This window comes from Thunnus thynnus, chromosome 10 (genome assembly GCF_963924715.1).
Source record: "Thunnus thynnus chromosome 10, fThuThy2.1, whole genome shotgun sequence".
NCBI lineage: Eukaryota > Metazoa > Chordata > Actinopteri > Scombriformes > Scombridae > Thunnus > Thunnus thynnus.
In genome coordinates, this window is record NC_089526.1 from 12,179,286 (window position 1) to 12,191,713 (window position 12,428).

The 12,428-nt window shown below is 43.4% G+C and overlaps 1 protein-coding gene across 7 annotated transcripts in view; it reads left to right on the forward strand.

The window, feature by feature from the left end:
• Positions 1-12,428, forward strand: part of cadm4 (cell adhesion molecule 4) — a 156,121-nt gene that overhangs the window by 101,703 nt on the left and 41,990 nt on the right. For 3 of the 7 annotated variants that reach the window (XM_067600972.1, XM_067600975.1, XM_067600976.1), the window contains exon 1: positions 8,400-10,675. The exons of 1 other annotated variant lie outside the window; for it this stretch is intronic. In XM_067600972.1, coding sequence (XP_067457073.1) covers positions 10,579-10,675 — 97 coding nt within the window. In that variant the 5' untranslated portion in view covers positions 8,400-10,578. Of the gene's footprint in view, positions 1-8,212; positions 8,371-8,399; positions 10,676-12,428 lie in introns of those variants that run through there. 3 more of the 7 variants (XM_067600977.1, XM_067600970.1, XM_067600973.1) reach the window with 3 other exon arrangements.

Consider the following 12,428-nt stretch of genomic DNA (forward strand, 5'->3'; position numbering starts at 1 on the left):
GTGTGCTCCAGCCCGTTCTCACTCCCAACTCATCCAATACTGATGCTTAGTCACGCCCCTAGGCATCACTTTTTAATGCACTGGGTACCCCTTAGCATCATTTTTCAATGTGCAGGTTAGTCTGATAGACGTCTACGGAACCCCCACAACATCTGAAATAGGTGCCATGAGATCAATGATGTCATATATAAGGTGACAAATGTCCTTGTTCAGAGGTGGTGGGTTGGATGGATGGTTAGATAAATAGATGGTAAAAAGTGGACTTAGCTGGACTTTGCTGCAGGAGACCACTGTTTGCTTTCCACTTCCAACCGCACTTCAAGTGATCATTTTAACCCAAACCATGATCTTTCCCCATGTATTCCCATGTAGTTTTTGCGCCAACCTAACCAGACCTGAATCTGCTTCATAAATGTACAGAGACGAGAGGAAAAAGGGGAGAGACTGGAGAGAAACTAGAGTTCATAGTGACTTCTGAAATCAGAGGCTGACTGGCTAACTTCTAGTTAGCTTACAGCCAAAATCTGTACTGTTAGTACATTGGTTGTCTGGGGCAAAGCAAACATGGCACTGCACAAACAGTCCCGCAGTCAAATTCATGTGAACGAAGCAAGGTGAAATTTACTTTCTGTCTGAACACGCTGTAAGAATTCCAAAATTCAGCTGAATCTTATGAGGCTTCAGCAGTCTGACCTCGCCAAATCAACCGAGTATCTTCGTTCATAGGTATATTTTCAGTGTTTCATCCCAGAAACACGCCAGGATGTCTCCCCCTGCTGCGGCTCGGAATAAAATAAACTGTAATTTTGGAATATGCCCATTTGATTTGGCTATCTCAGACTGCTTATGCCATGTATTAGCATTGGCTGAATTGCAGAATGCAATTTTGCACATAACAAGAACGGTGGATCTTTTACAGCGCGGTGGCACTAAAAATCACTTCACAGCCACAAGGGAGAGGAGGAATGATTTCAATGTACTTCTGTGAGTATTGCATTAAGATTGAAATCCAAACCTATCCTTCAACACAAACATACACATGCATGCCGGCATGTGTGCAGTCATACACGTACATGCGCACCCCATCACAAAGTCAGACAGGCGTGAATGAACTAATTAAACACACTCTGTCTTTCTCTGGCATACTCCTGTTAAGTCTATAAAACAGTGGATAATTGAGCTGACGTACCTACAGTGTATTAACATACTGTAGCTTTAATATGCAGCGAGAGAAAACAGAGTAGAAGGAAGGACAGAGAGGGAGAGAGTGTGACAGAAAGACAGAGATAGGGGGAGAATGGAGATGAAAAACATGACGAGAGAGTGAAAACAGATGAGAGGGAAAGAATGGAAGGAGGAAAGTGGGAGAGATAGAGGTGGGAGAGTGATAGGGAAGCAGTGGAGCAAATCAAAGTAAAATTAAGTGCATTTACATATTTAGATGAGCGCTTCTAGTCAGCCTGTCTAATTATTTCATCTCCATTTTTCATTTGCACGCTGTTCAATCCAGAGGCAGCAGGCCGTGAGGAAAGTTTCTCTCTCTCTCTCTCCTCACCATTACTTTATCACATTCACACTCGCCCTTCTCACTCGGTCTCTATGACTCTCCACCCCTCGCAGCCACCTTTCGTTATCCGGGTCATTACCATACGCTTTTTGTCCGTTCGCACTTGTTCATCCTATCTCCCTCACGTCCCCCCGCTCCTACTGTCTCTCACCATGTTTTATGCATACAAGGAGACTGAACCACATGTGTGTGTGTGTGTGTGTGTGTGTGTGCACGTGTGCAAAGGTTCACTGCTAATGCCCTTTCTACAACTATGTTTTATGCATTGTGTTGTCCTGGCTAAGGCAAGTATGTTACATGTGTCAGTGCCCAATGTGTGTGTGTGTGTGTGTGTGTGTGTGTGTGTGTGTGTGTGTGTGTGTCTGTGTGCATGTGTGTGTGTGTGCGTGTCAGTGTACACCCATCCACTATTAAACCTTTCAAATTAGCATGAACCATGTCAGGAGCAGCCAAGCCACGTTAACCTTCTATCACTGATTTTCCCCCCTTTCTTTATGCCTTTCTTCACACTCCATAAATCTGTCTCTCCTTGCTCCCCTCAGTCTTTCCTTCCCTCCCTTTCTCCTCACCCTCCTTCTCCCTGCTGCTCATCACTTTGTTTGCATCCCCTCTCCCTCTATATTACTTCCCCTTGCTCCTATAAATGTCCCCCCTCCTTCCAATACACACTCATCAACACAATCTATTTGTGCGTGTGTGTGTGTGTGTGTGTGCTTCTGTTTATGTGCACCTCTTTGCTAATACGAGTGGGTTTGTTCAGCCTAAATCTTTGTGTGCAGCAGTGAGTGTGTTTATTTCCTGCATGTGTTTGTGTGCCCTAGTGTGTCTATGCATGTGCAGCCCATATACGCGTGTGGGCAAGTGCACGCACGTGCATGCGAGGGTGTCTGCTGGCATAAAAGGTTGTTATGTGCTTTAGGTGTTAATTGGCTGAGGAGCTTCGTTAATATTCTCCTTGCGAGCCCGCTCGTCAGGAACAGAGCCGGCAAACTGATGAGTGTGTGATTTTCCTCCAGAGAGAGAGCGAGAGAGAGAGAGAGAGAGTGAGAGAGAGAGGAAAAAGAGAGAAAGAGTAACAAGAGTGACTTAAGTGCAAAGATCCTCTGTAAGGTCAAAGTGAGAGAGGAGTAGAGCAAGAAAAGGATCGGAAAAAAGAAACAGAGGCAGAGAGGGCGAGCAGGGAGAGAGAGACAGACGAGCAGGGAGGGGAGGGGAAAAGCAACAGACAGAGTGAGAAAGACAGAAAGAGATGGAGCGAGGGAGGGAAAGAGAGATGTGATAAAAAGCCATAAAGGGTTCCATTGAGGCACTGGGTGAAAGGAAAGATTATATCATGCGAGGAAGAAATTATCCCTTTGTTAGGCATTTGTGAATTGGCGGAATGGGGGCAAGGCGGTTGGCAGAGTACCCCACAGCAAAGTGGCACATAGCTGCTCAATTCTAATCACCCACACTATGCCATGGCACACCCAAATACACACATATAACCCTGCAGAGCGCACAAAAAAATGAAACATCATAAGCTGCGGCCTTGACAGGTTGATATGCACATTAATAACACATCACACGCATATACATGGAAAGTAAAAAGAAAGATAACAAACTGGTGCACGCAGATATGGGCACAGTGACACACTCTCTGTCACAAGTACACACATCAGGGAACAAAGGAGAACTCCACACACTCCGTAACAGGCAAATGTTAGCACATGCACCAAGAACACAAAGGAGAGAGATTGACACATGCACCGCAGTAGAGAAGACAGAGAGCAGAGAGTTGTAGCCTGTCACCGGGAGGTATGATGCCACATGGATAATGAGTGTAACTCCCAGCAGGTAGCTGTGTAGCATGTGGCTCACAGCGCACGCAGAAACACTCGTTAGGAAGCTCCATCGGTACGTTCCCAACTTGGCAGGTAACACTGTTTGCATTTATCTTACTGAATAAGGGATGACAGAGCTTAGCGTTCAGTTTCACCCAATGGGGGGGCTAGCATGGTTGTGCATAAAATATGCCTGTAATGCCTCCTTACTCTTTAAGTGTGCATCTTTCTATTAATGCATGTATGAAAACAGCAAGGGCCAAGGAGCACATTTAAGTGTCTGTGTTAAAAATCTTTACACCTTGTATCCTGCAGTTCTCTTTATCTGAGCAAATGAGAAAACCTGCAGCTTCTTTGACTGCCGCTGTATCTTTCTCGATTGTTACAGATGTTATTCACACTAGTAAGGACTCCCGCCTCTTCTGAAGCCCTTTTCACACATGACTTGTTTTTCCAGTTACTATCCATAAAATGTCCAATAAAGATTGTTCACATATGACACACATGTGATATCATAATCCCAGAGAAGGGCACTGCTATACAATATATAGTATATCTATAATTATTGGTGTGTTCCAGGCCTCCTCAGTCATACACAACACAACCCTGTCTCCAACGAAATATGTTTATGTACTAAATTTTCTTATCGAATATGTTTTGTAGGAAAAATAATTGCTGCCTGGATTACATTGACTGGCAGGTGTTTTTCCAGACCAAGAAATGTGACTTTTTTCATATAGCACAGAATTCACATGGAGGAGGTGAGCCTCAGTACTTGGGTGCACAGAGCACAGGACTTCAACATCAGAGATCATTTTGTGTCCTGTTTGGTTGTTGTATTGATAGGATTAGGTGACTAAAACAATAAATTAAGATATGGGAATGATTATGTTTTGATTAAATATTGGAAAAAGTCAATACATCCCATCTCTTGCTTTAATTCGCCATTGATTTTTGTGTGTGTGTGTGTGTGTGTGTGTGTGTGTTTAACCGAGACCACAATTGTTCTCTGACTTTAACCATGTGCTTTGAGCTGCCTAAACTTTAACATAACAGCAGCAATCATTCTTTAGTTGCCAGAAACTGAGGTAGAGAGTTTGTGAAACCGAAAGAAACATGATAACGGTGAAGAGTTTGTAAGTTAAAGTAAGTTCAATTGAAACGTTTCCTTGTTAAATCAATGAAAGAAAGCAAAAAGCTCTTTTGTGTCAATTTGAGCAAGTTGTAGGAGTTTCTTTTTAATTTTTTTGACCTGAGAGCCTTGAAGCTTTTGTCTGCACTGGCATTGGAGAGGAATATTCCATTGAATTTATTGTTGAGATGAATTATAGATCTGGCCCACATTCATGTACGGCACCAAAGCAGAAAGAAATTCTGGTAGATTTGTGGATGAAAGAATGTGACTGATAGAAAGGTTCTGAGTCCTATGTTAAATAACTGCTCTATCCAAGTGAATTAAACAAAAGGGTAGCATTTCTACTGAAGTAGAATACTTCAACTGGCCTCTTCAACTAGTTATCAGTAGAATTCTCTATCTTCGATACTTGGCAGTTTGTCACTGGAAAGTGTTTTGTTCTAAAATGCATGCTCAGTTCTTTGCCTGGCTTGAAAAGAATACGCTAAAATTGTCCCCCTTAATGCACGATTGATCCATGGTAAATGCATAATTGGATGAGACTAATAATAGGATGTCTACAATGGCTACCACAGCGCCTTTATGTCTTCCCTTCCACTCTGCTGTCTGCCAGAAAGTCAGTTTAATCTCCAGGTTTACTATAGAGACACAGAGGAAGGTGAGGCAAAAATTGGAGTAAGATATAAATTAACACACCCTGTGCTCAAGCAACACCGTCCAAACCGTGCAATTTCAGACAGCCAGTGATTCAAATCCTAATATTTGTTGTGTATTCTTGTTAGCCTGTCCTGATGTGAGCCATATTGACTTTTATTTATTTGCCAGGCTCCACTGTCAACAGACTGTGAAAAATAAAGAAAATCAAAACTTTGTAATCCCAAGTTGTGTGAGGAAAGACAGGCAGCGTCACTCGAAATATACCCAAATGATCGGGCCGTATTGATTCCTGTGTCCAGGAGCGTGAGGTGAGCAGGAAGTAGCCTGCGCCGCGCCTCCAGAAACTGCAGTCACTGATAGTGTCCATAGATCGAGGAGCTGTGACTTTTCTAATTAGAGAGTTCACAGCAAACCCAGTTGGATTAGCTAGTGCATGGCTCTAGGCTAGCTATTAACACCAAGTCAGCCAGACAAACAAGACATCAGAAAGACTAGAGAAAGGAGAGCAGAGGCCCAGGGAGGTGATCATGCCAACCCTGATGCGAATGTACACAGAATTGGGTCGAAATTGTTGTTTGTTATAAGAAAAATAGCTTATAATTTGGTATTTATGATTTTCTCTTTGTAAAAGAGAAAGATAATGTATAAGGAATCAAGCCCGGTACAGTTGTTGTAAATAGTATTGTGTATTTTGTTTACACTGGAGAGAGTCCCAGAGGAGATTACTCAATCAGGACAGTACAGATAATACTTTCCTATGAGCGATTAAACTTTCTAGTGTTCTGGGACTTTGTGGCAGCTCCATAAAACAAACTTTATAAAACATTTTTAAAAAGGACAAGAAGATGCGATTTGAATTTCATTTAATATACACAATCTGTATTCATGAATATCTGTATGTATGAGTTCACATCAATGTAACCGCACTAATACTTGGATGTTCACTTATGCTCAAACACCCTTGGGGAGATGCTCATTTGATTTATCTTTACCTTTCAGGAACACATGCCCTCCTTCACACTTTGCCAGCTAATAAACCCTCAAAATTCACGCCTACTCAGATGCATATACATGTAACCCCCCCCCCTCCATCGCACGCTTACACACACAGACAAACACACACATGCATGCTCCCAGCCCACTCGCCTGCACAACCTCGAGGGAGACATAAGAAATAAATTCGACACTTCCGCTTACCCAAGAAGCGCCTTAAGGACAAAGAGAAATTTAATCTTGGATAAGCCTCCCGATAGAATCTCTGCATTAGCCCTCTGCTGCTGGTTCACAGCTATCCCATCAACCCTTACCTCCCACACCTTGGCCCGATTCCCTCACATCTCTCCTCCTCTACAGTGATTTTTTTTTTTCATTTCCTTTCCTCTCCTGTCTCACCAATTCTTTTCACCCTTTTTTCTCCTTTGTCTTCTCCTACATTCTTTAGTTTCCCACTCTTTTCCTCACCTCACCACCAATCTTGCCACTCTCTTTTGTCCCTCCATCCCTTTGACTCTTACTTGTCTCCCAAACATGTCCCCCCGCCCACCCACCCATCCGCCCCCACCCACCTCTACCCACCTCTTTTCATTCTTCCCGCCAGCCTCCATCTCTCCATCTATTCCCAGTTGTGGTACATACTGTATATATCTATATTTCTGTTCCTCTCCCTTGTCGGAGCGCTTTAATACCATTGGTATTAAATGCTGGCACGACCTCCTCGGCATACTTAAGCAGGCAGGGATCCTTGTAAGGCTGTTTGAGTGCTTAATATTTTCAGCACGCTGCTGACTTAAGCCCCTTAAGTGCTTTGGCAACACTTATTCCACGGTGGCACCAATGAAGCCCATTAAAAATTAGATTTGGATGAGAGAGAGAGAGGAGGAGAAAAAATGGGAAGGGGGATAGGGGACACAATTTGCCATTACCTCCCTTCCTTCTGCGCATACTGCGACAAAAACAAATACACCCATCAGGGGGTTGCCCACACAGGGCCTTTGCAGACACACACACAAACATGCACACACTCACCAGTCGTGCAATGATTTGTAATGTGTTCTTTTTGTCTGTAATTATGTCCTTTGTTGCTGCGTAAAGCACTTTATGATGACCCTACTATGTTAAAAGCACTTGATAAAGAAATTCGACTTTATTTGACTTGATAATGGGGAACAGCACGTTTCAAATTGAATGCATAAAGATGTTTGTAAATAGAGCTTGTGGCAGATTAGAACTGATATTTTATGATCACTTGATTAAGAACAAGTACAAGTGCTATTACGACATCAAAACTGTGTTGCCTTTTGCATTTTACAGGACAATGAAAGTCATAGACTCCAAGTCTAGAGTAGTTAGCTTTCACCGTTGGCTTTGTATTGCCAGTTTTATTGCCAATAGCAGTAATGATAGTACATGTGGCAATGAGCTTGAACACAGGAATTGCATTATGCATGATGTGTTGATGCAGAATATACTGACAGGTTGGACTAGCTGTTGGCGATGATTTGTTTCATCAGTATAAAAATATGGAGCAGATACCTTTTATTGAGCCAGCTTCACATCAGCATAACTCATAACACAGCCATAGTCATGTTCATTTCTGCTTTATCCACATCCGCTTCAAATTACAAATGCCTTGCACAAACACGTACGCAGTTCTTGTCAGCAGACAGCCGAACACATCCCTGCAGCCATAAAAACGGCCATTTAACATAAAGAGGCACTATGATGCTTCTGTGTGTGCCTGCATGGGTAAATTAATGGGTAGTAGATAGTGAAAGGGCCAAACAGACAGCCAAATGTACACCCTGCTTCAGTCAACACTGGACAGTCAAGCACATTCAGACACACACGCCGCTACTGTTTGTTGACCTGAAAGACGACCATTGTCACTGCTTCCATCCACACAAACATCCCTATAACCTTCACAAAATAGTATTCAAAATATGCAGACACTGATCCCACACTGACACACACACATTCTAGCAAGAGCAAGGGGAGGGAGGCCAGGGTTATATAAACAAGTGGAAGACAGAAAACGGATAGAGGGTCGGACGTGATCAACAACGATACCAAATTGGGATTATAACTTTGTTCATAGATCAACAGGAAAGAAGTGAAGCGATGGAGGAAAAAACTTGTGGGAACTAACTAGCTGCTGCGGATTGACTGGAGGATTGAAGGAAGAGGAGAGAGTAAGAGGGCAGAACGGATAAACCAAACACAATTTGAGGAGATCAATTTGAACAAGTGAATAGATTTTGTTTCCGTCCGTCTCCTGCAAGGACCCAGACCTGCCAGACCTGAGCTGCTGGTGTATACCAACACAGAGTAATTTTCTCAGCGTCTGCCAGTTGACCAGTGAAGTCAGCGCTGTAGGGAAGATTGGCTATGATCCGCTTTCGGCTTTGCCAGGAGGGTCAGGGCCATCACCGTTAGAGCTCATTGTGTTTGCAGTGGCACAGAGAGAAAAAGAGAGAGAGAGAGAGAGAGAGCTGGGCAGTGTGTGGTAATCTAAGGATGACACTCGCACTTTATTCCATCAGATAGTCGTGCTCGGTGAGGTGTGCGGTGCGGCTCGTCACGCTTTGTCTCTATGCTTCGAACACACACATATTAAACACGCGTACTTACACATACAAACACACAAAAGCTACATACTCTCAGGGACCTGCGGTGCATTAGGTGCTGACAATCAGCGGAACGCCATCCGGACCTAAAACACAGCAGGCTTTCAGATCAGTGTGTATGAGTGAGTGTGTATCTAGAGTGCACCCAAGCGCTGACTGTACCCAATGGAGCATGTTGGAAGGGAAGTGTTAGTCAGGTCAGTGCTGCACTGTTATACTGTCTGATAGCCTGTGATTATTCTGAGGAGTCCGAAATTACCATGTAAAATCACTGTCCATTTGAGCTACAGTGTATACATGATAGCATATCGAAAGAGTTCTAGCATTCAAGCGAATAATAGTAGATACCTTGTGAGAATAATGTGCAAGTCTCCGGGGTAAAAAAACGGACCAAAAAGTTTAATATCTGCAGTTTGCTCGACCCCTAACAAGTTGGTAATTCTACACGAGGCAAGCACTTCCACTCTCTGTCTTTATAGAGCTGCACTCAAGCTCAATGGATTTTATTTAACCATAGCCATCTCTAGATGAGTTGCAGTGAGAAAGTGTATACATCTCTCCAGAGACCTGGCCGGTTCGAGTTATAGCTCAAAGGAACATTGACTTCTGCCTGCTGATTTGTTGGGTGAGAAGTGCTGAAAACCCTTTTTGATTCATTAAAATACAATTTGTTCGAGAATGAACATTGTTGCCCCGGATTTCTCTGTCCTTGAGGGCACAGCGATGTAGGTAGCTTTATTTTATAAGTTAGCCTTCAGTCAACATCAGTTGATATAAACTTGACTTGCTTTGGAAGACATTTTCTCAGCCTGTATCTGACTAAAGTATAGATTACTGATGCTTTCTTTTTGTCCCTTGGAGCAGTGTGGTTTGACCTATAGGAGGCAAGCAGTTTATTTGTTATTGTGGTTAATTGTGTGGCTGATTGTTAGGGCACATGGTGCTCGAACTAGCTTAGCTCAGAGTTTGACTCTGTGGTGTACAGACAGTGACTAACTAATTAAGTTGTCCCTCGTTTGGTTAAAACTGCATTGCTGCCAATGCTGCATACCTTTTCTGGTAAACATAGTATTGCAGGTCTGCTTTGGTCACTTTTGGTATTGGTTTTTCTAGTTTATTGATCTGAGAGTCTTGGGCTTTGGTCTCAGGAGGCTCAAAGCGCTGTGCGGTAGAAAAAGCCTAGCAGTGTTTGTTGTTTTGCTTAGATGGGACTGAGCTTCTGTACTGTTTTGTAGCAGCAACACTTCTGCACTGTGAGGATTTTCAGACAACACATGTCATAAGTTCTTTCTAAGTACCACAAGGTGCTAAATTCAACAGTGTTATTGCTGCAAGTTCATCTGTGCGTGCATTGTGATACAGTGTCTAAATTGCTTGCTCTGTTAGCACCCTGAGCTCTGACCAAACTTGTGTATTGCATGCAAGCTCTGGCTACAATTCAGCTTTATGTGACTTTCCAGCTAAAACAGTTTTTCTTTGCATGTGTTGTGATGCAACGTAGCACATTCGATTCCTTTCTTTAAGTATTGTCCTCAGACAGCATCTTCTGTCTGATTGCACTGAAGTAGAGCTGGGCAGTTAGTGTGTGCACGTGTCTGCAGTATTGCAGTTGAGAACAAATCAGAGTGTGTGTGTGTGTGTGTGTGTATATATGTGTGTGTGGAATAGTTTGTCTGTAGCAGTGCAGGCAGGGTCACAGAGGAGCCATTGATCAAACGTGCACATCCACACAAACACACATTCACACATACACACACAGCTTCTCAATACACAATGAGGCCTGTCCGGAGCTCTGTCCTCTGCCGCCTCCTCCCTGCCCCCTTCTCTCTGGCCCTGCGCAGCTTGGTCCTGGTCCTGCTCTGCATCACTCGTAAGTCATGCTCGCATGAACACTCACATGTACATACACACACATCCAGATTAAATGAGACGTGCAGTATTGATTCTCGAGGGAAACTCAGGTGTCATTATGCACCACATAAGTCAGGGAAACAAGTACATAATGTTCACACACTAATGTTATATTATTGCCAATATGTAGAAATATAATGTAAGCACAAGCTCCCTTTTTTTTAGGTTAAACTCCCTCAGGATACACCCCAAAATGTTGTAATCTGATTGCTCCGTTAAAAAGAATATGATACTAATTGGTGAAAATTGATACAGAATGAGATCCGGTGCATTGCCGAGCACATGACTACGGGAGGAATAGCGTGCAATGGAATCATGAAATGAGAGCTTCGGATGAATTGTTCAAAATGCTGGTAATTAAGTTAGAATCGGTAATTAAGATTAAGAATAGAGAGAATATGAAGACATGAGCGTATACCCAAAGGGGGTGAAAGGACCAGGGAATGAGAGACAGGGCAGAAAAAGAGAGGGGATGAATGGACCAAAGGACTTTAAGGGAAACAGTTACGAATGAAAATAGAAAGAATGAGAGATATAAAAGTAGCTCAAGCCTTTTTCTCAGCTTTCCTCTGAAGAACCTAATAAAAGAAAGTTAGACCCCAGAGTAGGAGAGATATAGAGAGCCAAATGGAGAGGTTGTCGAATAGAAAGAGGGGGGGGTGCAGTACAAGAGACCAGTATATATTGAGAGACAGACCGACACAAGGAAAGAAGGACCTGGCGAGATAGACGCTTGTATGTGAAGGAGGGAGGGAGCAGCAGAGGCAAAAAGAGAAATAGCGAGACAGAGATGGAGAACAACGCTGTCTGTGTGTGTGCAAGAAAGACAAAGATGGAGGGGAGGGGTACAAAGATAAAAACAAGAGACAAGGCCTGAAAAAGAGCTGCATGAGGTCGAGTTTTGAAACCAAGAGTCGCAAGATTGACTGAACACCAGGCAGAGACGGTGAGAAAAAAACAGTACATGAAGTGGAGTGAGATCAGTGGCAGTGTTGCTAGGTGCTATTAATACCTCCTGCCATTATTATTATGCACTTAATACAGGGAGATGTTCTTTCCTCGCTTCTCATTGGTAAACAAGCACGTTGCCGCTGCGCACCGTACATTCTCTTCCGTGCCAGGCAAAATTTCAATTCAGTGCTGGGTTGTTTTTTTTGGGGTTTTTTTTTTTTTTGCATATTAGATGAACAGAAGGACATTGTCTTCTGTGGGATGTTGTGGAGGATGCTGGGTAGGGGTGACATAGGGGAGTAAGGGACACAGAGAAAGAATGAGTTTGTGTCTTGGCAGTCAGCATAGTTATGTAATTCATGCCAGGAGGGCAGTTTTGTGTCAAGCCTTGAACGTGCACACACACATATACTCTGGCGCACGCACACTTGCCTCTAAATGCATGCACACGCCGCATACACACTCAACCGCATCACACAAACAGTGCACAACAAATACACACCAAAGGGAATCCAGCCATGTGGTGGATTTTGAAGGGGTGTTAAGACCACTGCTTTTGGCTGTGGTGAATCTCCAGTGTGGTAGCCGTCGCGTAATAGCCCTGTAAATTTCCTTTAAGCCGCTGTTGGGGTGTGCGTGGTGGCCATTGTTGCAGGGTTGTTGGGGCTGTGACAGACCTGGGCCATAAAACTCTGCACAGTAGATAGAGCTAACCGGATTTAGATGACAGAGAATGGGAGGAAGGAGAGGAAAAGGGAAAG